This window comes from Peromyscus maniculatus, chromosome 10 (assembly GCF_049852395.1).
Source record: "Peromyscus maniculatus bairdii isolate BWxNUB_F1_BW_parent chromosome 10, HU_Pman_BW_mat_3.1, whole genome shotgun sequence".
NCBI classification, from domain to species: domain Eukaryota; kingdom Metazoa; phylum Chordata; class Mammalia; order Rodentia; family Cricetidae; genus Peromyscus; species Peromyscus maniculatus.
Window position 1 is genome coordinate 50,171,161 of NC_134861.1, and position 23,275 is coordinate 50,194,435.

Below are 23,275 nucleotides of genomic sequence, written 5' to 3' on the forward strand. Positions count from 1 at the left end.
GGATCAAGGACCTCAGCATAAGACCAAATGCCCTGACTCTGATAAAAGAGAAAGGGGAGAATGGGCTTGAACTCATTGTCACAGAAAGGAAACGCTGACCAGGGCACTGATAGCACAACACTAAAACCAACAGTTAATAAATGGGACATCATGCCGGGCGGTGGTGGCACACACCTTTAATCCCAGCACTTGGAAGGCAGAGGTAGGCGGGTCTCTGTGAGTCAAGGACAGCCTAGTCTACAGAACGAGTTCTAGAACAGGCTCCAAAGCTACACAGAGAAACCTTGTCTCAAAAAACAAACAAACAAACAAATGGGACATCACAAAGCTGAGAAGCTTCTATATAGCAAAGGGCACCATCTTGCAGGCAAAGAAGCAGCCTGCAGAATGGGAAAAGATCCTTACCAGTTACATGTAGATGTAACCAACCGTCTTATTAAATAAGAAACACAGAACCAATGCAAAGAAGAAAGCCAAGAGGTCAGAGCTAAGAGCTAAAACCTTACCCTTCCTCCTGCGGTGGTCCTACCTCTCCTAACCAGAGCTACTTCCTGTGTTAAAGTCTTTATATGGAGTTTCTGTTCTGCCTTCTCATTGGTTGTAAACCCAACCACATGGCTGCCTCATCACAGCCTGTCTGTATAGACCTCCAGGTTTTCTATGGTTGGTATTGAGATTAAAGGCATGTGTATCCAATACTGGCTGTATCCCTGAACACACAGAGACTTACCTAGCTCTGCCTACCAAGTGCTGGGATTACAAGCGTACACCACCACTGCCCTGCTTTCCTATGGCTTGCTAATAGCTCTGACCCCCAGGCAACTTTATTTATTAACATACAAATAACATTTTAATACAAATAAAATATCACCATAAGTTACACATCTGATAAAGAGATAGTATCTAAAATATATGAAGAACTGAAAGTTCTGAACATCAAGAATGCAATAACCCAATTAAAAATGGGGTACAGAGCTAAGCAGAGAGTTCTCAAAAGATGAAACACAAATGGCTGAGAAACACTTAAAGAAATGTTCAGCATCCTTAGCCATGATGGAAATGCAAATCAAAACTCCTGTGAGATTTGATCTTCCCAGACAGAATGGCCAAGATCAGTAAAACAAGTGACAGCCCCTGCTGGTGTGGATATGGAGAAAGAGGGAGCACTCATATATTGCTGGTGGGAGTGCAAACTGCTACAACCACTATGGAAATTTAAGGTGATTCCTCAGGAAGCTGGAATAGATCTATCTCAGAAGTCAGTTATGCCTCTCTTGGGTTTATACCCAAAGGACTATCCTACTACAGAGAGATACTTGCTCACCCATGTTCATTGCTACTGTGATGTGTCATAATATTACTGTGTCATAATAGCCAGAAATTGGAAACAGCCTATATGTCCTTCAACTGATGAATAGATAATGAAGATATGCTATATTTACACAATGGGACAGAATTCAGCTGTTAAGAAAAATAAAATTATGAAATTAGTAGGTAAGTGGTTGTAGGTAGAAGAATCACCCTGCTTGAAATAACCTAGACACCAAAAGACAACTATTGTGTATTTTCTCTGATATGTGGATTTAGATTTTAAGCCTTCAGTAAGTATGTATGCTACAATCCAAATAACCACAGAGGTTAGGTAACTAGTAAGGGACTGGGGGCAGGAGAGAACCTCCAATACGGTGTTATGGAGGGTCAGAGGGAAACTAGAATAGAAGATTAAATAGGGAGGGATGGAAGAGAAGAGTAAAGGAAGGAATATGGGGAAGGCCAATTAATATTAAAGGCCATTTGAAAAACCATATGGATACCTACTACTATAGAAGATTTCTGAAATAGACATACCTATATATTTATATTCATAAATATATTTGTGTTGAATATATATTTATATATAGTAAATTAATGTATAAATATAAATTTAATATATAAATCAATATGCTTTATATAACACACACACACAAACGCATATATAAAAGGAATATAAATGAAATCACCAAATAATGGGGGAGACAGTGTGCCAGCTAGACATCTTGTGTCACCAAGTAAACCTTCAGGGCAGGAATAGGTTACATCTTGTTGCATCACTGGCCAAAGGAGCTCCATGGAAACCCACAAACATAGGATATTGTTAAGGCTATTGGTTGCTCTCTACAATCTGATGGTAAGGCCCTACTGCTGAAGACAACAGTTAATTAAATCATCGAACATAGAAATGTTGAGCTGTGCCTACCTAGAAGCTTCAGTAATGACTACCATTATTGTATTGGAAGGTAGCCTTCTCACTCTCAGAGAAGAAAGATAATCATCGCTATCACCCAGCTACAAACCCTGTGATCTACAACAGTAACCTGCCTGTCAGATACAGTAGTGAAATAGTGGTGCAAATATTATGGGAAGAACCAACCACTCTTTTTTTTTCCCTTTTATAAAAATATATTATTTTCTTACATAATTTATCCTGATTACAGTTCACCCCACCCACTTCTCCAAGTTCCTCCTCACCTCCTTTCTTATCCAGATCCCCTTCCTTTCTGTCTCTCATTAGTAAATAACAGACTTCTAAGAGATAATATTAAAATATAACAAAATATAATAAGATAAAACAAAAACTATCACATTAAAGTTGTCAGGACAAACCAACAGAAGGAAAAGAGCCACAAAGAAGGTACAAGAATCAGAGACCCATGTGTTCTCACACTCGGGAATCGAATCCATAAAAACACTAAACTGGAAGCCATAGTATATACACAGAGGACCTGGTGAAGACCTGTGCACGCCCTTTGCATGCTGCTTCCGTCTCTGTGAGTTCATATGAGCTTTGCTCATACTGATTTAGAGGACCTGTTTTCATGGTGTTTTCCATCCCCTCTGGCTCTTATACTCTTTCCACCTCCTCTTCCATAGGGAGGAAGCAACCACCTTTTGATTGGATTTAAGGCCCACTCCATGAGATGGAACCCTTACCTGATGCTTATTATGTGGCCAAGAACCTGAGACAACATAGATCATGGGCCTGGAGGAAAAGCTATTACCTTATTCTGCTAAAGGAACATAGCAATACAATAATCCCTAGTGACATACTGCTATATGCCATAGATCAGTGTCTTGTACAGACGTGAGAACTCGGAGGCCGTGGGGGCCTTACAGGTCATTGAGGAATAGTGAACACTTAACAAAGATTGGCAAGAGGAAGAACACACTATACTTCATGATGTCACTTAGATTGTAAGTGTTCCTGAGTTACCTAAACTTATGGCATCTATTTTATTCTCCCCATGACCTTTAGGATACATAGAAATACTTAAATATTTTACCATTTTAACACAAGCCAAGCAATATACCAATATCTCTTTTTTAAAAAAAAAAAACACTGCCACATTGACAATCAAAGTCATTATGAATGACAGAATGTACTTTTCAAAGTTGTAAACAGTAAGAAATGTGCAGGGGACCTAGAAGACCTTCACACTGTGCTGTCCAGATGGTGTTGTTCACAGGCTTGCATGAGAGTGTGCTCTATTTTATAAACTTGCAGTATTATAGTGAACCTCTGGCATATTAATTTTATAAGATTGTAAGGAATCAGAAACAAGAAACATGAAGAGGTTAAGAATATAAACTTTACCCTTAACAATAAATAATGTCTGAATTTTATTATTTAATTTAATAGCTCCAAGTTTCAACATTTTACAAATGAAAAATGTTTAGCTTGGTGGTGGTGGTTCATTCCTTTAATCCTGGCACTGGAGAGGCAGAGGCAGGCAGATCTTTGTGAGTTTGAAGCCAGCCTGGCCTACAGAGTGAGTTCCAGAACAGCTAGGGCTGTTACTCACACAGAAGAAAAACCTGTCTCTAAAAAACAAGCAAAAACAGATAAACAAACAAACAAATGTTTAGTATACACAAGTGAATTGAAGTCTACTTGATGCCATGAAGGATTAGACACCTGGCATATTTTAGTAGACTCAGACTCTGCCCATTCATGTTCATGATCACTTAAGTAGGCTCACACTGGTACACCTAAGGGAGAAATGTTTGATAGGGAAATAAATGATGCAAAATATTTGATGGAGAGTTCACATATATCGCGTTAGGAAACAGGAGGCATCCGTGGAGACATTAGCAGCAGCCAGTTAACGGCACCAGTGTTCCAGCACAGCAAACCATCGCAAAGTAGTTAGCACTTGGCCATTTCAGTTTCTTCATTTTACAAATGACAGTATTTATCTGTTCTCAAAATACACTCAAAATGTACTAGTTTAAACTGTCTTCTGATCCTCATTTATATAGATAGTCTTATAAGTACATAGCCATTATCATTTCATTGGTAAAGTTCCACCACACATTTATGTTGCTTTAAAAGTTAATGAATACATTTCTTTTTATGGAAGAACCAAGTAGGGGAATATGCATGAAATCAAAATTTCGGTCATGTTTACTTTTTACCTGTCATATGTAATAGATTGATGGTTTGCTGTTTTTTTGCTCTTTCAGGAAATTCAACAAAATATTGTGGTGCCTTGAATACTGACTACTTGTAGAAGTTTTTGTATTATTTATGTTTATGGAAATGTATTTATTTTTAAGCTCATTCTTCATTTCTGCATTAGAATGGTTGTTAATAATCTCAGAAGCTATAAAATCTTCAGTTGGAGGTTGCAGATTTTAATTAATAAAAATAATTTTTTGAGAATTTCATACATGATTACTATATTTACATTATTTATACACCCCCCTCTCCCTCCAATTCCTCCCGTTCTACTCCTCCTGTCCTTAAATTCATGTCCTAGTCTTTAATCATTGGAAATTGGAAATAAATTCCAATTATTCATTTTGTAGTTTTATTAACAATTTATTAAAATTAAAGCATGAATTATAATTTTAGGTATATGGAGTGCTTTAATTTGGGCTATTTCTGGAAGTAGCAATGTATTTTGATAAATTTCAAATGTTAGTTTTGAAATGAAAGGGCATACCTCTTTGGCTATCAACCGTATATCTATATAAAATATGTACTATATATGAGTTTTTTCTATTTCTAAGTAATTCATTTATTAATATATATTTTAACTCCCCTGAAAGTAATTTGTTCCTCGCATACCCTACAGAAAAAGTAGAATTTGCCATATGAAATGCTGACTTCACTGAATTTATCATTCACAGTGCAAACTGTGCTTTAGGCTTGTAATTGAAGCTTTGTGCACAAGCAATTACAATATTTTTATAACTTTTCTGTTCACTTTGTCAAAAAGAAGAATGCTACATTTTTCCACTGGTTTCCCTGCTTACTCAATGTCCATCCACTGTCCTCAGAGTTTACCAAGATATTATAGAGCCCAAGCCAGTTTGTACCATATGAAAATACTACAAATAAGCCAGACATTTTTTGTTAAAATTAATATTTAGAGATTCAGTTTTATATATTTGCATTGTTTATACTCATATTCCTGGAAAATGTGCCTTTGTTTGTCAGCATAGTAGGATCATGTGGTCAGATTGGTCCCCATGATTAGCATTTTCTGACATCCCACAGTGTGCTTAACTGACAATAACTGGATGCAAAAGAAAACGTCATTTAGCACTTGTTACCAAATTGAATCTTTGGCCCAAGAAGCATGTTAAGTTGATGGAAGCTATTTTGATATGTCAGGGGCTGAGGAATGTAACTTAGGTGGCAGCCAGCTTACCTAGCACGCAGGACTCCCCGGCATCACAAAACAACAACAAAAGGAACATGTGGTGCATGCCTATGATCCCAGCACACAGGAGGTAGAGGGAGGAAGATCAGAAAGTCATCTTCTGCCCCATAGTGAGTTTGAGACCATAAAACATTTAATATAACCAGTAGTAGGAAGACATTATTCAAATGTTTGCTTTCAAAGTGAATTAATTAAAGATGTTGAGAAGTCATCTTATGTTTTACTTACTTAACTTCCAAAATTAACGTTCTTGAGGACTGGTGAGGTGGCACAGTCAGTAAAGTGCCTGCCACAAAGTATGATGGTGACCGAGTTCTGACCCTCAGCGGCCACATAGCAGCCCGGTGTGGTGGCACTCATCCCTAACTGGGCACTAGGGGTGGAGTTGGGGAGGGACAGGCATTGGGGAGAGATGAAGACAGGTGGATCTTTGGAGTCAGGCTAGCCAGTTTGTACACTCCACATTTGTCTCACGGTGTAATGTGGGAAGTGATAAAGGAAGACACTCAGCATTGACCCCTGGTCTTCACATGTGTGTACTTGCACACACTTGTATGTATACACACAAATATGCATACAATTTTTTTTTAAAGTATAATTTCCTCATCCCCTCTCCTTCCTTCAATTCCTCCCATGGCCCCCCAAATACACCTTGCTCTTTCTCCAATTTGTAACCTCGTTTTTCTTTCATTTCTGTTATATAAATACAGCCTGCTCAGTTTATATGATGTTACCTGGATGTGTATGATTTTACGGCTGACTATGTGGGGACTGGATAACTAACGGGGGGCCTCTTCCCTCAGAAGGACTGTTTCTCCCACTCTCAGTGTTCCTTAGTTGCCTGTCGTTCTTTGTCTAGGGCTGAGGCCCCGTGAGATTTGCCCTTCCATGTTGCCATGTCTGTTGGTGCCGTCCTCGTTCAGATCTTCCCTGGATTTTCTAGGAGAGCCAGTCTTAGGGCAGACTCCTTGTTCTTATGGCTCTTATAGTCTTCCTGCCCCTTTTCCTACAATCATCCTTGAGCCGTGGTGCAGGAGTTGTGTTGTAGATGTATCAGTTGGGTACCACTATTACGTGTTCTCTGTTTTTGTGTTTTTATTGATTGTAGATTTTTTTTATAATGTTCTCCATCTATTGCAAGGAGAAGTCTTTGGTGAGAGCTATACTTGTCTATGGATGGATATAAGGACAAATATTTAGGATGTAGTTAGGGGTTTTGCTGGTTTAATAAAGTGTTAATTGTAGCTTTTCCACCAGCATCCATAACCTCACTGCCCTGCGTAGTTGACTAGGTTTCCAGTACCAGGCATGATTTCCCTCTTGTTGAGGTGGCCTAAAGTCCATTGAGAGAGCTGTTGGTTACTGCCCAGATATGCCTGCCACTACTGCACTTGTAGGGTTATTGTGTGTGCTGGTTGTTGTTTTTCATAGGTGTCATAGGTAGGTAGAACTATTATTGGATTCCCTCCTTTGGAAGCTTATATGGCACCTTCTGCTTTATTGAAATCTAAACCTCAGGGAGAAGGTTTTCAGGCAGATTCAGCTTGGATCATCTGAAACCTGGTCTGAAGTACATGGTGTCTTCAGCAATAGGGACTTACCTTCCACCTCTGGGAGATAACTGGTGGCAACAGCAGTAGCCTACAATTTGGGGGAATGTCTTGAACTACCATGACCAATAACTGGAAAGGAGCTTCTCATGCCTGGTGTTGGGGTTCTTGTTAGTCTTTGGCTCATTGTCAGCCTACATAGGAAAATATCACTTAATTTACATATGTATACACATAAACTTATATGTATTATATGAAACTTCAGTAAATAGATAATAATATGATTCCTTGTGAGTTTTCCAGACATCTTTACTTTTATTTTACCTTCTTTATTCCCTCTCCCTCTGTATTGGCATCCTTCCCCTCTCCAAGTAGCACCCCCCCACACACACACACTCTTTAACCATTTCCCTCTTCACATCACTTGCACCATTCTTTTTCCCTCTCTTCTCCTCCTCCATCTTCCCTGGTCCCTTTTTACTTTCCTGGTCTCTGTAGTTACTCTAGATTACAGGAGCACACCTAAATAGCTAGAGTTAGGAGCCACAGATGGGAGAGAACATACCACACTTGTCTTTTTGATTCTGGATTATCTCACTCAATATGACCTTTTCCAGCTCATCCATTTACCTGTAAAGTCCATGATTTTGTTTTTCTTTACAACTGAATAGTATTTCATGGTGTGTGTTTACCACATTTTCATTATCCATCATATGACAGGCATTTGGTTATTTTCCCATTTCCTCGCTATTGTGAATAGACCATCAGTGAATATGGCTGAACAATTATGTGTGGAGTAAGATGTCTAGTCCTTTGGGCATATGCCAAGGAGTGGTGTAGTTGTGTTATATGGTAGATTGACTTTTAGCTTCACTTGATTGATTGTTCCTTTAGCTGTGCAAGAAGCCTTTTATTTTTGTAAGTTCCCATTTGTCAATTGTTGGACTTTATTCCTGGGCAGATGAGGTCCTGTTCAGAATTTCCACTCATACACCTAAGTCGTGTAAGATACTGCCCGGGTGTGTTTGTGTGGCAATTTCAGTTTTCAGGTTTCACAGTTAGGTCTTTGATCCATTTGGAGTTAGTTTTATTCAAGGTGATAGATACAGATCTATACTTCTTCTTGCAGCCATCCAGTTCTCCCAGCATCATTTGTTGAAGATGCTATCTTTTCTCCAGTGTATGTGATTGGCATCTTTGTCAAATATTAGTTGGCTGTAGTTACTCTTACTTGGGTATTCTGTTTTATTCTGTTGTTTTTCTTCAATTACTTCACAATCAAGTGAAGAGGAGGCCCAAAGCCTGGGAGACAATTTTGCCAGAAGTACATCAGACAGAAGATTACTACCCAGAATATATGAAGAACTAATAGCAGTCAAAAAACAAACAACCAAAGACACGTTTAAAAACTTGGCTAGGACTCTGAACATAGAGTTCTTAAAGTAAGAACTGGAGGAAGCAGAAGCATCTCACTGTTCCATCTGCGTGTTCATTTCCGTACCAGTACCATATCGTTTCTATTACTATGGCTCTGGAATATATCTTGAGGTCTGGAATGGTATTCCTTCCACATTGGTCTTCTTGCTCAGGATTGTTTTGAGGAATTCTTTACGAGAAGCAAGGGCATGTTGCCAGTTCGCTACACCACTGAAGAAAATGGAATATGCCCCCCTTCCCCATATTAACTGAATATAAATCCTCAGGGAGGGTTGGAGCCTGATGAGATCCTCCCCAGTCTATAATCGAATGTTGATCTTGTGTAGGCAATCATAGCCACTGTGTGTTGAAGAATGCAACGGCCTTGTGATGTGAGGAAGCCCATGTTCCACATCTTTACTTTCACACTGCTTCCTGCTTCCTCCACTCTTACATTCTCTCCACCCATTCTTCCGCAGTGTTTCCAGAAACTTGGAGGGGTAACACAGGTACCCCATTCATGGTTGAGTTTTCAACTGCCACTCATTTCCATCCTTTTGACCAGTTGTGAACATCTGCAGTTACCACTGTCCACTGCAGAAAGAAGTCACGAAGGGGAACTGGTGGTGAATTTGATAAAATGCATTATATATGTATATGAAAATGTAATAATGAAAATTTATGAATAATTTATACTAATAAGCAAAATATTTGTGATAAGAACTTTTATATAAGAATAGGAGGGAATATCTTTATTCATATCAATAATACCTGAGTATATAGTAAATATTATACTTAGCAATATTAAAAGCTTTGTCTCTAAGAAACCGATAAAGATCCCCCCTTGGTACTGTTGTACAGTTTGGTCCATTGAAGGTCATAACCAATGAAACAAAGCAAGATAAAAAAGTAAGGAAATAAGTAAACAGATACTGGAAAGATAATAAAACTTCCATTATTATCAGATATTGTAATTATATACATAGAAAATCTAAAAGAATAATCCAATAATCGGTGAGGATTAATAAATGAATTTAATAAGGTTGATGAATACACAATCCATACAAAGGGAAATTTTTTACCTATGTACTAACAACAAAGGTGCAGAAAATTACATCTTTTGTAGAAGCTCTGATTTAGGGTAAAGATGTGCTGTGGGGTGGGGTCTTCATTTCTCCAAGGGCACATGAACAACTGGTGTAACAGATGGAAACACAGACACTGAAATAAGTCTGTGCTGTAGCCTTGGATAAATACCTCAGCTCCCTTGTGCCTCAGTTTCTCTATCTGCAAATTTCAGATAACAGTTGTTCTAATTCTAGTTGTTATGATGACTAAAAGAAAGAAGGAGGAACTTCTCCTTGGAAGGCTGAGGTGCAGAAGGAGCTCGGGGTAAAGGCCAGCATGGGCTATGACACCCTGTCTCAGAAAAAGGGTAAGAAATGCTTGGGTGTTGCTTTCTTGTGGCCTCATTTCTATGTATACCAGCTCTGTCACTCCATTCTCAGTCAGATGATAGGCTGTGATCCTAAGTGTCATAACTTGTACATCTATAATGTTTAGCAGTTGTCTGGACTTCCACATGGGTATATTCCCTTTGAACATTAAAACACAGTGGACATATGACAACAGACTTTGCTGTGGGCATGAACACTATGCCTTCTTGTTCTATTCTTTGCACTTCATGAACTTATTCTAAATGTTTTAGTCATGCAGTATTACCAATTCTCTTTTCTTTTAGTTGCTCCACTGTGTTTTCTGTATCATGAACCTTACAAATTGTATCAGATATTCCGGGAGATGTACGTCCGCTTTTTCTTCCGACTGCACTCCATCTCCTCACACCCTTCTGTAAGTTCCTGAGCTGGGTCATCTCAGCCTCTAAACTGTTCTTTCCTTAAGGAAGAAGTCTCCCACTCAAATTACAGAGCAAGAAATTGTAATTTATGGTTTCAAATGTGTTTCTAGAATCAATGAGAGAAAAGAAAGTGATGTTTAAATATTTTGCAGAGTAGAGAGAAAAACATCTCTTATTAACTAGATTTTTAGCACTCTGTGCAAAAATTTAAAACCAAACAAGCAAACCTGGGCTGTCTGGATTCTCATCCTTGACAAAGATGCTACCAGCCTTCTTTACTGCTGTCTCCATCTGAGAAGAGAGGTTGGTGAGGTCATCTGTGCTGCTGTGGGAAAACTTTTAATCAGAGTTGCTAAGGACTAAATACATTTGAAAAAAAAAAAACTTGTTTAAGTTGGTTACTTCTACTTTACAAACAATGCCCTTTTTAAAAAAGTAGATTTAGTAAACAAAATTTTTGTTCTGAGTTATCAGATATGTTTGTCTGATAACTTCTTGATGTGATTCAAAGAGGTGAGAAAAGCAGGAAATGGTTTCCCAAAGACACACATGGGGAGAGAGGGTCCGGAATGCCCACAGCACCAGGAAGGGCCTGGGAACTGGAACACAGCCAGAGAAAACGAAGTTTGCTAGACCTGAGGGGTGGTATGTGGCTCACACAGTGGCAGATTTCCTGTACAGAACGTTTGTGTTTGCCTTGGGTTCTCCAGCTGTGGGGAGTGAGGGCTACTGTGTTTAAAAGGAGACTGCTTAGCATGTCAGCAAGTGTGTATGCACGATGACATAAAATATACCTTTAAATGCGGTGTCAGAGATCCACTGGTGTGCTCTGTTTTGATTCGCAAAGAATATTAGTATGCATTGTCATATTTGAATGAGTTGCCCCCATCGTTCATATTCAAAGACTAAACCATGTCTCTTTTGATTTGTTCTTGGATCCAGGGTATCGTGTCACTGTGTTTGCTGTTTGAAACCCTTCTTCAAACCTATCTTCCCCAACTCTTTTATCATCTGCGAGAAATCGGCGCTCAACCGTGAGTAGTTTTATTGCCTCGCTGCCTCTTCACAATGCTTCCCCATGGTGAAGCTGGAAACACACACACACACACACACACACACACACACACACACACACACACACACACAGCCACAGCATGTCCTCAAGGAAGTAAGGCAACAGTTCTTCCCGCAAAAGTACTAATCCTTAAGCCCAACTCTATTGTGAAAGAAAGAAAGATTCTTGGAGGGCTGGGTCTGTGGTTCAGTGGGAAAGCACTTGGCGGACATGTGTGAGCCTCTGGGTTCAGGGTCGAGCACTGAAGGCAAAATATACTTAGAACAATGACGAGTGTCCTATTAGAAGTTGTATTCCCTGGGATTGGCTTCTGTGTCTGCTGTGAAATCAACAAATTAACTTCAATTCATAAAGAAAACATTTATGGAAACAAATGGAGCCTGGGAAATGTGATACTACCAAAATTAAGTCAGTGTGACTTAGAGTTATCAGAGCCCAACTCTGAAATGTGTAAGGTTCAAGTTTGCTGTTTTCACTCAAGGGAAGCAGACCATACACCTCCCAGCAGCTGTCCCGTGTGTTCCCTTACAGACAGATGTTTACATTTGCTTCACTGATCTCAGTATGAGCAGTGGGTTAAATATGCAGATTGGCTCTGACCTCAGTAAATGGTTCTGTCTCCTGTTAAATACTCTTATCTAGATTAGGGTTTTGCTCCTGTCCTCTCTAAGCAGCCTCACACACTGTTAAGGAAGGTCTATGTGAAAAGGGGACACTAACTCTTTGAGAGGACTTCATGGCAACCAAGTGTGATAGTTGTCTTCTTCAGATGTCAATCTGCAGCAAATGCCTAGCTTAGTGGATATCAACCTAATCCTGCTGCAAACTCCCTTTCTATTAAGCCATGCCTTCCAGGTGAAGTTATTTATGCTGTAAATTCAATTTATACTTAAATCAAGATAACTTCTTTATCTTAAAATGAAGAGAATTCCCACCTTGTGGAATTGTTTCCAGGTTCAGTGAGTATAGACGAGATGCAGACATGGAAGGCACAGATGTGAATGCTCTATCGCCTTTCTCCAAAGCTCCATTGGATTTAAAAAAGATTTCAAGTGTTATTTAAAATTTATCCTTTGGCCGGGAGGTGGTGGTGCACGCCTTTAATCCCAGCACTCGGGAGGCAGAGCCAGGTGGATCTCTGTGAGTTCGAGGCCAGCCTGGTCTACAGAGTGAGATCCAAGAAAGGCGCAAAGCTACACAGAGAAACCCTGTCTTGGAAAAAAAAAAAAACCAAAAAAAAAAAAAAAATTATCCTTTGATAATTCAGAATTGATACTCTTTCTTTTATGGCCCCCTTTGAAAAATATTCTGTTCTTCAATGAGACTATAAAACAGAAATGTGGCAAAAATTGTTTATATTGAGTGCAAAAGTTCACTGACCTCTGTTTACTGTTGTGAAATTAGCAGTTGGCTATAACTAGGCCTTTGTTGGGTGGAAGATGTTTAGTTCATTTCTAGAAAATAAAATGTTGATGGTTTTTCTAGTCTACTATTCTTCAACAGGAGGAAGTATAAAAAGCTCCGTAGATGGTAGAAATCAATTTTTAAAAGGCTTTCATAAGTGAGAACTACTGCTGTTGTGTTTTTGTTTTTTACTTATTATTTAGTGTATTTACACACACACACTGTGCACTCTCTGTCTCTGTCTCTCTGTCTCTCTGTCTCTCTGTCTCTCTCTCTCTCTCTCTCTCTCACATACATACACACACACACACACACACACACACACACACACACACACACACACACACACAAAAGCATGTGTGTGGAGATTAGAGGACAATTTGCATGAGTCTCTTCTCTTGTTGGAGTTGGTCCTGGACTAGGGCTCAGGTCATCAGGTTGAGAGGGCCTGCCCTGTCTCTTTTTCTTGATTTTTCTGCCTAGAGATTTATTAACTTTATCCATCTTTGAAAGAATGAGTTTTATGTTCTATTGAGTTTTCTCTTGTTTTACAGTTTCAGTTACACTCATTTCTGCTCTTCCATTTATATCTTTTTTTCCTTTACACTTGCTTTGGGTTTATTTTGCTCTTATTTAAGGTACCTCTCTTTCCTTCTTTGATACAAGCATTAATGTTATCAATTTCTCTCAAAGTCAATTTTACCTCCACCTAGTAAAGTTTGATATGTTATCATCTCATTTTCATTGAATTAAAAATGTTTCATTTCTTTTGTGACTTCCTATTTGGTTGTCAGTTATATTAAAACTGTGATGTTTATGGAGAAACTGAGCTCATGCTCCCATTAGAAGCTTCACCCCTACTGACATAGCATCCTTGGTACCTTACACAAATAATCATCAGTATTACCCAGCTATGAATCTGAGAGCTACAATAGCAGCCTGCCTGCAAGATATACCCACGGGTACAGTAGTGGTACAAACGTTAGGGGAGTAACTGACCCAGTTTTGACTGGACTTAAGGCCTACTCCATGAGATACAATCCATACCTGAAACTGCTAACAAGTCCAGGAACCAGAGATAGAACTAACTAACTGCTAACAAGTCCAAGAACTAGACAGGTAATGGTCCCTAGAGAAAACTTACTATTATTCTACTAAATGAATATAGCCAATTAATGATATGATGATATCCTAATGATATATTGATATCCCCATAAATCAGTGCATCTCTCATCTCTAAACAGAGAAGCTGCTTCTTACAGTAAATAGCAATTAACACAGAGACCCACAGTTGAACAATGTGCTAAGAATGAGAGACTTTGGAGCACTCAGCCCTCATGGGATGTCTTCATCAATCCCAGTGCCCCCTCCATCAAGGTTCAGGGATCTATGTGAAAAGGAGGTGGAAAGAAAATAATAGCCAGAGTTGGTACATGACTCCAAGGAAACAGTGTCTTCCACATCCTCCAAGGCTGACGCACAAATGAACTCACAGAGACTGTGACAACATGCACAAGAGAAGATGAACTGGGCCCCAAGTCCCACCCCTAACCAAGAAGCTATTTACAGTTGATACCTGCTGAGAGGGAAAATCAGTTTTCTTCAGTGGAATGACACTGTGTATATCAACCACACTTCAAGACAAGCTTTGTGATCAGAAGTAGTTGACCAACCCAAAACAGACTCTATGGGTTTTTGTTGTTTTGTGATTTTTGTTGTTGGTTTGGTTTGGTTTGGTGTTTGATGGGGTTTTTAAGACAGCAAAAGAAAAGGGAGTTATGTGGATAGAGAGGGGGGAAAATATGATCAAAATATATTGTATGAAAAATATTTTATTAAAAATTCAAATTTGAGCTGGGTGTGGTGGTATATACCTTTAATCCTAGTACTTGGGAGGCAGAGGCAGGCAGATTTCTATGAGTTCAAGGCCAACCTAGTCTACATAATGAGTTCCAGGACAGCCAGGGCTATGTAGAGAAATGCTGCCTCAATCCCCATCCCATAATTTTTTAATGTGATATTGCTTTCCAAATATTGGAAAGGTTAGATATTTTTCTATTATTGCTTTCTCTTTTCATTCTGTTGTTATTAGACATCACATTTCATATGATTTCAGTGCTTTTAACTTTTTCAGATTTGTTTTTGACTCAAATATAATCTATCAAGACAAATGTTGCATATCCACCTGAAAAGAATTTATGTTCTTGGGCCAAGAAATGGCTCTGTGTGTAAAAATATCTGATGCACAAGCCTGACAGCCCAGCTTCCCATCCCCAGGACCGACATAAAAAGCTGAATGTAGTAGTTTACACCTGTAATCCCAGCACTACTGTGGAAACGTGGGAGGCAGAAATGAAGGCTGTACCAGAAACCTACAGACCAGCTACTGAGCTGAAGTACACAGCACAGATTGAGAAACAGTCAGAGACCCTGCCTCAGAAGAAATTGGAAGACAAGACCCGCTCCTAAAAGTTGTTCTATAACTCCCCACCCCTCTCTCTCTCTCTCTCTCTCTCTCTCTCTCTCTCTCTCTCTCTCTCTCTCTCTCTCTCTCTCTCTCTCTCACACACACACACACACACACACACACACACACACACACACACACGAAAGATTTATGTTGCATGAATATTTGGCAGAAGTCTGTAAATGTCAATAAATCAACTCATATTGAAAAGCCTTCTTTCTACTTTTATTCAACTCTTTGTCAGTTTTCTTTTCTTATTTATTGATTAATATTAGTCTCTATAAACAACTGTGGGTGTCTTCTTCCTTCATTGTTATATATAATTTGAATCTCTGCTTTAAGGAGATGGCCTAATTATTGTCCTTAATTCTTGACCATAAATCTGCTGTACTGGATACTAATACAACTATGACAGCTTTTTCTTGATTACAAATTGCATGGTGTTTTCTGTTTTTAATTGATCAATTATCAGTGCTTTTAATTTTCAAGTGGGTTTCTTGTCAAAGTATAGTGTTCCTACATAGCAACCTGTCTTCTAACTGGTATGTTTATGCCACTTATTATTAACATAATTGATATTGTGTGATTGAAATCTTGTGCCTCCTGTTAAAACTGGGCACTTTTTACCCCAGTTTATCCACACCATTCCTTGTTTGTTTGTGCTGCTGATGAACGATCTTTGGTAGGTGCCTCCTCTTTCACAGCATATTCCAATTTTAAACAAATTCTAAGCTAGAAGTGCTCCTGAACATTTCAGGAAGGATCATTTTAATCCTTCCTGTCTGTGGTTGCTATCAAGATTCACGTCTTCACCTTTCAGCAACCTGATTGCAGTGTATCTAGACTTAGATTTCTTTAGTTTTGTATTCTGTTGATCATCTTATGACTTGACAGCTGTTGTCATATTGTGGGACTTTTTGGTTAGCTTCCATCCTCCAGATATGTTTTGAGCACCACACTTACTCTCCTCTTCTGGGTTACAATGATGCCACATCAATACTTTCAATCCCCCGACCCCCACCACCAAGATGCTTGAAGCTCTATATGTGCTTTTTGTTTATGTGTCTGTTTTAATTTTTGTTATTTGGTTCTCCATTCATTTTGTCTGTGATTTGGACTAGAGACTTCTTTAGATCATAATTCTATTGATATATATGGTCGGATCCATCGACTCTTTCCTTGGTCATTTCAGTCTGCTATCAGACCTACTCAGTGACTTGGAGGTTTTATCATTATGTTTCATCTTTTTCAAATAACTATTATACTATTTAATGTTACGGTTTTCTTCCTGTCATCTTTCATATAAAATTCATGGAACTATATACTTGCAAGGGTAAGATTCTGCTATGCTAAATCATCCCCCAGTAAACTTTATGCTTTTAAAGCCATCGCTGTGCTATCTCTATGGGAAGAGACACTATTCCTTCCCCAAAACACTGAGAATTTGAATAAAATGAAAATGATTAAATGTAATAATTTAGATGTATTTTTTCAATATTAAAATATTTATGGACAAAGTTTTCTTTTGTTTGATTTTAAACCAATCAAAAGACTTAATTTGTAAATACTACTGACCAATACTGATCATATTAGAATCTAGAATAATTCAACAAAGAATTTGACTGTGACCTCTCAGGTACAGTCATTTGATTTTAAGATACTGGTAAATAATACAGAAATTTGAGAGGTTTGTTTATCTCTTAGGGCATTATAAACCAAAGGGCTCATTCCTAATTCTAGTGAAAAACTGTTACTATAATATAGATGACTTATAAAAGTGGGACCTTATACATCTTTGAACTTTTTGTAGCAAAATGAATTCAGTTGAATTGGTTTTTTTGACCTCCTCATTAAAACAAAGGGTTTTAAGGTATGTTGTTACTTTAAACCATTTTTCTTCCAGATTTCTACTTGTTGTTTACTTTATTTTATCCACCCAATGTAACAGTTTGCTTGAAATGTACGGGTAAAACTTATTAAACTGAAAAGTATAAAAGCACTGAATGTTCTTTAAAGTATTTAGAAGAGCAATCCAAAATGTCCTGGCTTTCCTAAAATTAAGACTATTAGGATCCAGCTGTTGATCGCACTCCAAGAAGGTACAATGTAAGATGGTTTGTAAACATGAACTCCGTCACACACAGTTCTTCCTCTTAGTTTAGGAACATCAAATTGAAGACCCACCTTCTTGTCACTGACCCTTTTCAGCTTTTAGGAAATGAGGAGTCAAGAGATTTGTAATAATGACAAAATTGGTTGGATTCTTCTAATATTCCCTTTTTTTGAGGGAAGGACCTAACAACAAAATTAATTCTTATTTTTCTTGTCTACAGACTTCGTATATCATTTAAATGGATGGTTCGAGCTTTTTCTGGATACTTAGCTACAGATCAACTCTTGCTTTTGTGGGATAGAATCCTAGGATACAACTCTCTGGAAATTCTTGCTGGTAAGAGTAAGTGCTTGTCTGTGGACTAAATCCATGCTGTTTCTCCATGAAGTTCCTTTCCTGTCTAATACTTACCTACTGTCATTAGAGAAGGGTCTACATTCATCATTGAACATTTAATTGATTGAGCAGGACTATGGACTTTTAATAAATTGGGCAGGCCTAAAAAACATGTTCTGAAGTTCTGCACTTTTGATACATCCATCTAACTACTCTATACCAGTCTATTCCTAGTCTCAGTGAGGTTCGTGCAGCAGATACATTTGCTTTCTGCTCTAACCCATGAGTTTCATAACATTCTGTCCGGTTCCCCCTTTCAGAGACTGAGCCCCTCTGTATATCTCAAAGCACATCTCTTCTAGACTGCAATTTATCCTGGATTCCAAACCTTTTCATTTTTTCTAGTAGTCTCTGGCTTCTACCCTGGTGCCAAAATTTCTTCTTTAAGGTATTCTCTCATTTAAAAAAAAAAAATTAAAAAGGCATTTCTTCCTTTGTACAAGGAAGCCATAGATTCATCCACTGTTAATGATTAAGCAGTTTACACAGCAGATGTAAATCATCCTGTAACACACCAGGTACATGTTCCTTATATGTTCTGCACCTCTAGTGCACAGTTGACTCAGTTACTTTATTACTAGGATTATTAGAAAATTCAAGTAACAACTCGGATATTTCTGCAACAACACATGGGGTACAGAAAAGCTGGGAATGTTTTGTTTGCTTCTTTACCATTACAATTACCTCTCTGGGATTTGTGGAAATAAGGCTTAGTTAGAAAAATAATGTGCCAAGAATATTCTCTGGGCACTATATTAACATTTTCTTGAATGTCCGAGCCCATAGTATTTGGGTGACATTTGGAAAGGTGAAATTAGAATAACTATAAAGTACATGAAGATTGATGTCACCTCGGGTGCAGTCAGACTGGCGTTGACTGATGCTTTAACAACTCCCAGCATCCTTCCCTCATTTTTCTTAAAGCTCATACCAACTTGTTCGAGAAGAACAGTCTACTTTCTTCAGCTTAGTTAAAAGACAGTGCCAGATCACCTAGGAAAGCAGGAATGCCAGAAAGCGCCCTCTGGCTTTTCAGACATTTCTGACCAACTGTTCTTATCCTTTGTTCCATACTGAAGTGCTAGGTAATCCTGCCCTTTCAGAGCCCCCATGTCTTTACGGATATGGCTTACTAACATGTGCCCCTTTTAGGGCCTTTGAGATGGCTCAGTGGGTAAAGATGCCTACTGCCAAGCCTGACAGCCTGAGTTAAATTCCCAAGACCTACATGGTGGAAGGAGAGAACCACAAGTTGTTTTCTGACTGCCACACACATACCAGGCTTCCATATGTGCACCGTGGCACTCACAGCCACACACATACATATGTGAACACACACAAAATAAATAACATAACTGCTAAGATAAAAATGATTCTTTTTTTCTTTTTAAAGACGTGTGTGTGTGTGTGTGTGTGTGTGTGTGTGTGTGTGTGTGTGTGTGTTTGCCATGTGTGTGTAGGTACCCACAGACACCAGAAGAGGGCATCTGATCTCATGGAGCTAGAATCGCAGGCAGTTGTGAGCCACTCTGCCTGGATGCTAGGAACTGATCTCGGGTCATATGAAGGAGCAGCAAGTGCTCCTAACCATTGAGTCATCTCTACAGCTCCAAATATGTCCCTTTTAAACCAAGGTGTTTTCATGTTTTTTTTCTGTTTCACCCATCTTTCCCTAGACTCTACTATTTTCTAGACTAAGAGTCTGGTTTTCTGCTACCATTTCACAAATGTTTGGATTTTAGACTTCACCAAGCTACTCTTTTTTTGTGTATACCAGAAACTTTGAAAAGCATACTCCTCCACACTTGGTATCATTTCAGAGAAAACAGTGAGTGAGCGTTAAAGAAAGGAGCTCAGTGTGAGAACGTGCTTCCTCAGAGAGTAGCTATAGCATGAATGCTCAGTGTGGGAAAGTGCTTCCTCAGAGAGTAATTGAGTGAACCAAATTGTCACCTGAAAAGTGGGAAAGTTTTCATGTGAAAGAAGCTTTGATTCAGATAACCTTCAGGACTCTTCAGATTCAAGTTCTCTGATTTTGTTCCTCAACACTGCTGTAGCTGAAGGGAAAGGTAGAGAGAAGTATGTGGAATGCTGGATTTGCTCCTTACCAGGTAATCTGTTAGCACAGTGAATTAATTAAAAATAGACGGGCGAGCCAGGCTGTGGTGGTGCACGCCTTTAATCCCAGCACTTGGGAGGCAGAAGCAGGTGGATCTCTGTGAGTTTGAGGCCAGCCTGGTCTACAGAGCGAGTTCCAGGACAGGCACCAAAACTACACAGAGAAACCCTGTCTCAAAAAACAAACAAACAAACAAAAAGACTGGCCTAGAGATAGAAACTGGTCCATATATTGCATCCATTCGGCTGCCTGAATGCTCTCAAAACTCACAGGGAAGAATTTTAGACCATCTACGAATGAAACTGGAATGTTGGGAGCTCTCAACCTTGGAATTCAGATGAAAGTCCGCAATAATAGATCATTGCATGAGAGACAGATTTCTCTAGAGGCCCACAAAGGTTTCCTAGTGAGATCTGAGCTGGCTTTACCCAGCAGGGCTGCATTTAGATGATTGCTTGACCACATGTGTGGTTACCAGGTGATTGGAAAGGGTCTGCACTTGGCTGTGCTAGGGAAAGGTCTTTTGCTCCACCCCTTGCTTGCTATTCCTATAAAAGGCCCTTTAGATGAGACAGAAGGGGCTGATGGATAATGATCCAGGCCCTCCCGAGGCTATCCTGTGTTTATCTGTTTCTTTCCCCTTTATCCTTCTATCTAAATATTTCTCACTTCACCCTCCTCAAGAGTACCCTAGGGAAAAGTGAAAGGGGTCCCCCACAGAGTAATGGGTAGATTTCCATCAATTCTGTCATATACTTTTGATAAAGGTAATTAAGAGCTACTTTTTTATATCAAATGTTATTATAGAGTCTTAAGAAATCTTTTCATAAATATATCTGTCCTTTACTCTGATTTACGGACCACTAAAGAAGAGCTTAAAACAGAAGTATCTTAATGTCATGATAGTTTATTAAGATCAAAGTAGTGAGAATAGTTGTAAAAATCCCAAAGTGAACACAATTTCCACATTTCATATGCAGCATGATTTCAGTTAAGGATATCCCACAGTATGCGTCCTCTCTCCAAAGCAAGCAACCCTGTTCTGTGCAGAAGGGCTGGACAAACTCAACATGAAGCAAAAACAGAAAGGCACTTCTGTGATGTGACACCAAGATAAATAAAGGCTATGAGCACACATTTGGATGCTGAGTTCAATCAGTGGACTCCTCTACCTTTGGACAACAGCTGACCACCATCTAAGACTCCTTCCTGCTACAGCAGACTATTTGGACATCCTGTTCAGCTTTCAGCCAACTGCTCAATTATATACAGGAATGAAAGTGGAAAGTGTATTTCTTAGCTTCTAAAGTGTTTCCACTGTCCAAAATATAATTCCAGATAGTGGGAAGCAGTAAACAATTGCTGGCCTACAGAAATGGATTGAATACTCTTGTAAACATGATGTCCCATGACTTTACATTCCTTTTTAATTCTTTTCAGTTAAAGAGAAAATAATCCTTTGATCCAGATCTCTCATATCCCTTGTTTCATGGTGAATAGTTCCAGATGATTTATTTGAATTTGTCTTCTTACTATCCCCTGGTTTTTTCCAGGCTCTTCTTTTCTATCTAATTTATAATGCTCTTGCCCAGACTTCCCCAAATCTCTCACCCCCAAGCAAAATGCCTGAGCTCCCCTGAGGTTGCCCCGCTCCCTACCTGGGGTGATTTGGAGGCCTGGACAGCAAGAACCGCATATCCACTCCTCAAGCACAGCCTTCCTGTCAGGGCCCAGGACCACCCCAGCCCTACCTTGCAGGCCACATCTGGAAGTCCGTGAGGCGCAGCAAAGCTGACCCTCCCTAGGAGAGCACAGACTCGGGTGTCAGGGCTGAGTCCTACTCCTTACCTTTGAACTCAGTAGGGAAATCATGCAAGGGTCACATGCACAGGCTTTAGAACCAGGCTTAAGTATCAGCTCTACTATTTCTCCCTGTGTGACCAAAAACATGTCAGCCAACTCACCATGCCTCAGTTCCTACACTAGCAAAATGGACTTGATGATACTACTTAGTGCGTGGTGTGAAAATTAACTGCCATGCTTATTCTCATAGCAAAAATCATTAAAAAAGGTTTGTGTTGACTATGCAGTACACCCAGGAATCAGTCTCCCAAATCCTGTTTAATGCTTATTACCATGTATCCCCCAACTTCAGTGCTTTGAAAGGTAGGGAGTGTGCTACCACCTCAGGCCATGTTGAGAAAATGGTAGTAAGGAGTTCTCCCCAAGCAATTCTATTTTTTTTTTCTTTCTTTCTTTCTTTTGTTTTTTGAGACAGGATTTCTCTGTGTAGCTTTGGAGCCTTTCCTGGAACTCACTCTGTAGCCCAGGCTGGCCTCGAACTCACAGAGATCCACCTGCCTCTGCCTTCCGAGTGCTGGGATTAAAGGTGTGCATCACTGCTGCCCGGCGCAATTCTATTTACTTCCCATCGTTGCCTGTCTAGTATGTGGGTCCTCTGCTCCTCATAGCTCATCACTTGCATGGAGTTTCATGGTCATTCCTATATTGATAAACAGTGTGTGCTTGCCTGGCCCTTCTTGAGTGTGTTTAACAGAAACAAACAGTCCAATGTTTTCCACTTCATGTCTGTTACTAAACTTTAAATTGTCTATATGTTTTCAAGTTTTCAACCTTTTTTTCTTGTACCTGACTTTGTAAATATCAAGATTAGCCCCACAACAGCCTTCTGCATAGAACTATTCATTTGTGATACTAAGAAAGTCAATGTAAAGATATAACTCTAACAAGATATTATAAAATTACTTTTAAATGCCCATGTTTATATCGGGACACCTCCCTCAAACACATGACTTTTTAAAATTTTAACTTCATGTAACTTTTCAAGGCTTCTCAATTTCATAACTAGAAATATCTGTGTCAAAATGAACTGTGATTTCTAAAACCACCATTAGAGTGTCATGCATTTAACTAGATACAATGCTAGTTCAGGTGTGAAAGAGATAGTTTACAAATGACTTTTTAAGGCCACTGAATTTTCCTTTCCCCAAACTGTGGACTCACTCGGTCAAGTGGCCAGGCAGGCACTGTTCTCTAGCTGGTGTCCCACAGGGGAACAGCTGCCCTGCCGGCTCCTTGGGCATGGTGTGGTGACTGTGGGTGGGGCGTGAGTGTCCGGGCTGCTGAGGAGGCCAGCAGTTGAAATAGTGTG

General features: G+C 39.2%; 1 protein-coding gene across 5 annotated transcripts in view; it reads left to right on the top strand.

Annotated features, from left to right (window-relative positions):
- Nucleotides 1-23,275, top strand: part of Tbc1d19 (TBC1 domain family member 19) — a 119,682-nt gene that overhangs the window by 84,503 nt on the left and 11,904 nt on the right. For all 5 annotated transcript variants that reach the window (XM_006994927.4, XM_076546304.1, XM_042286000.2 and 2 more), the window contains 3 exons: nucleotides 10,413-10,522; nucleotides 11,472-11,563; nucleotides 17,809-17,924. In XM_006994927.4, coding sequence (XP_006994989.1) covers nucleotides 10,413-10,522; nucleotides 11,472-11,563; nucleotides 17,809-17,924 — 318 coding nt within the window. The remainder of the gene's footprint in view (nucleotides 1-10,412; nucleotides 10,523-11,471; nucleotides 11,564-17,808; nucleotides 17,925-23,275) is intronic.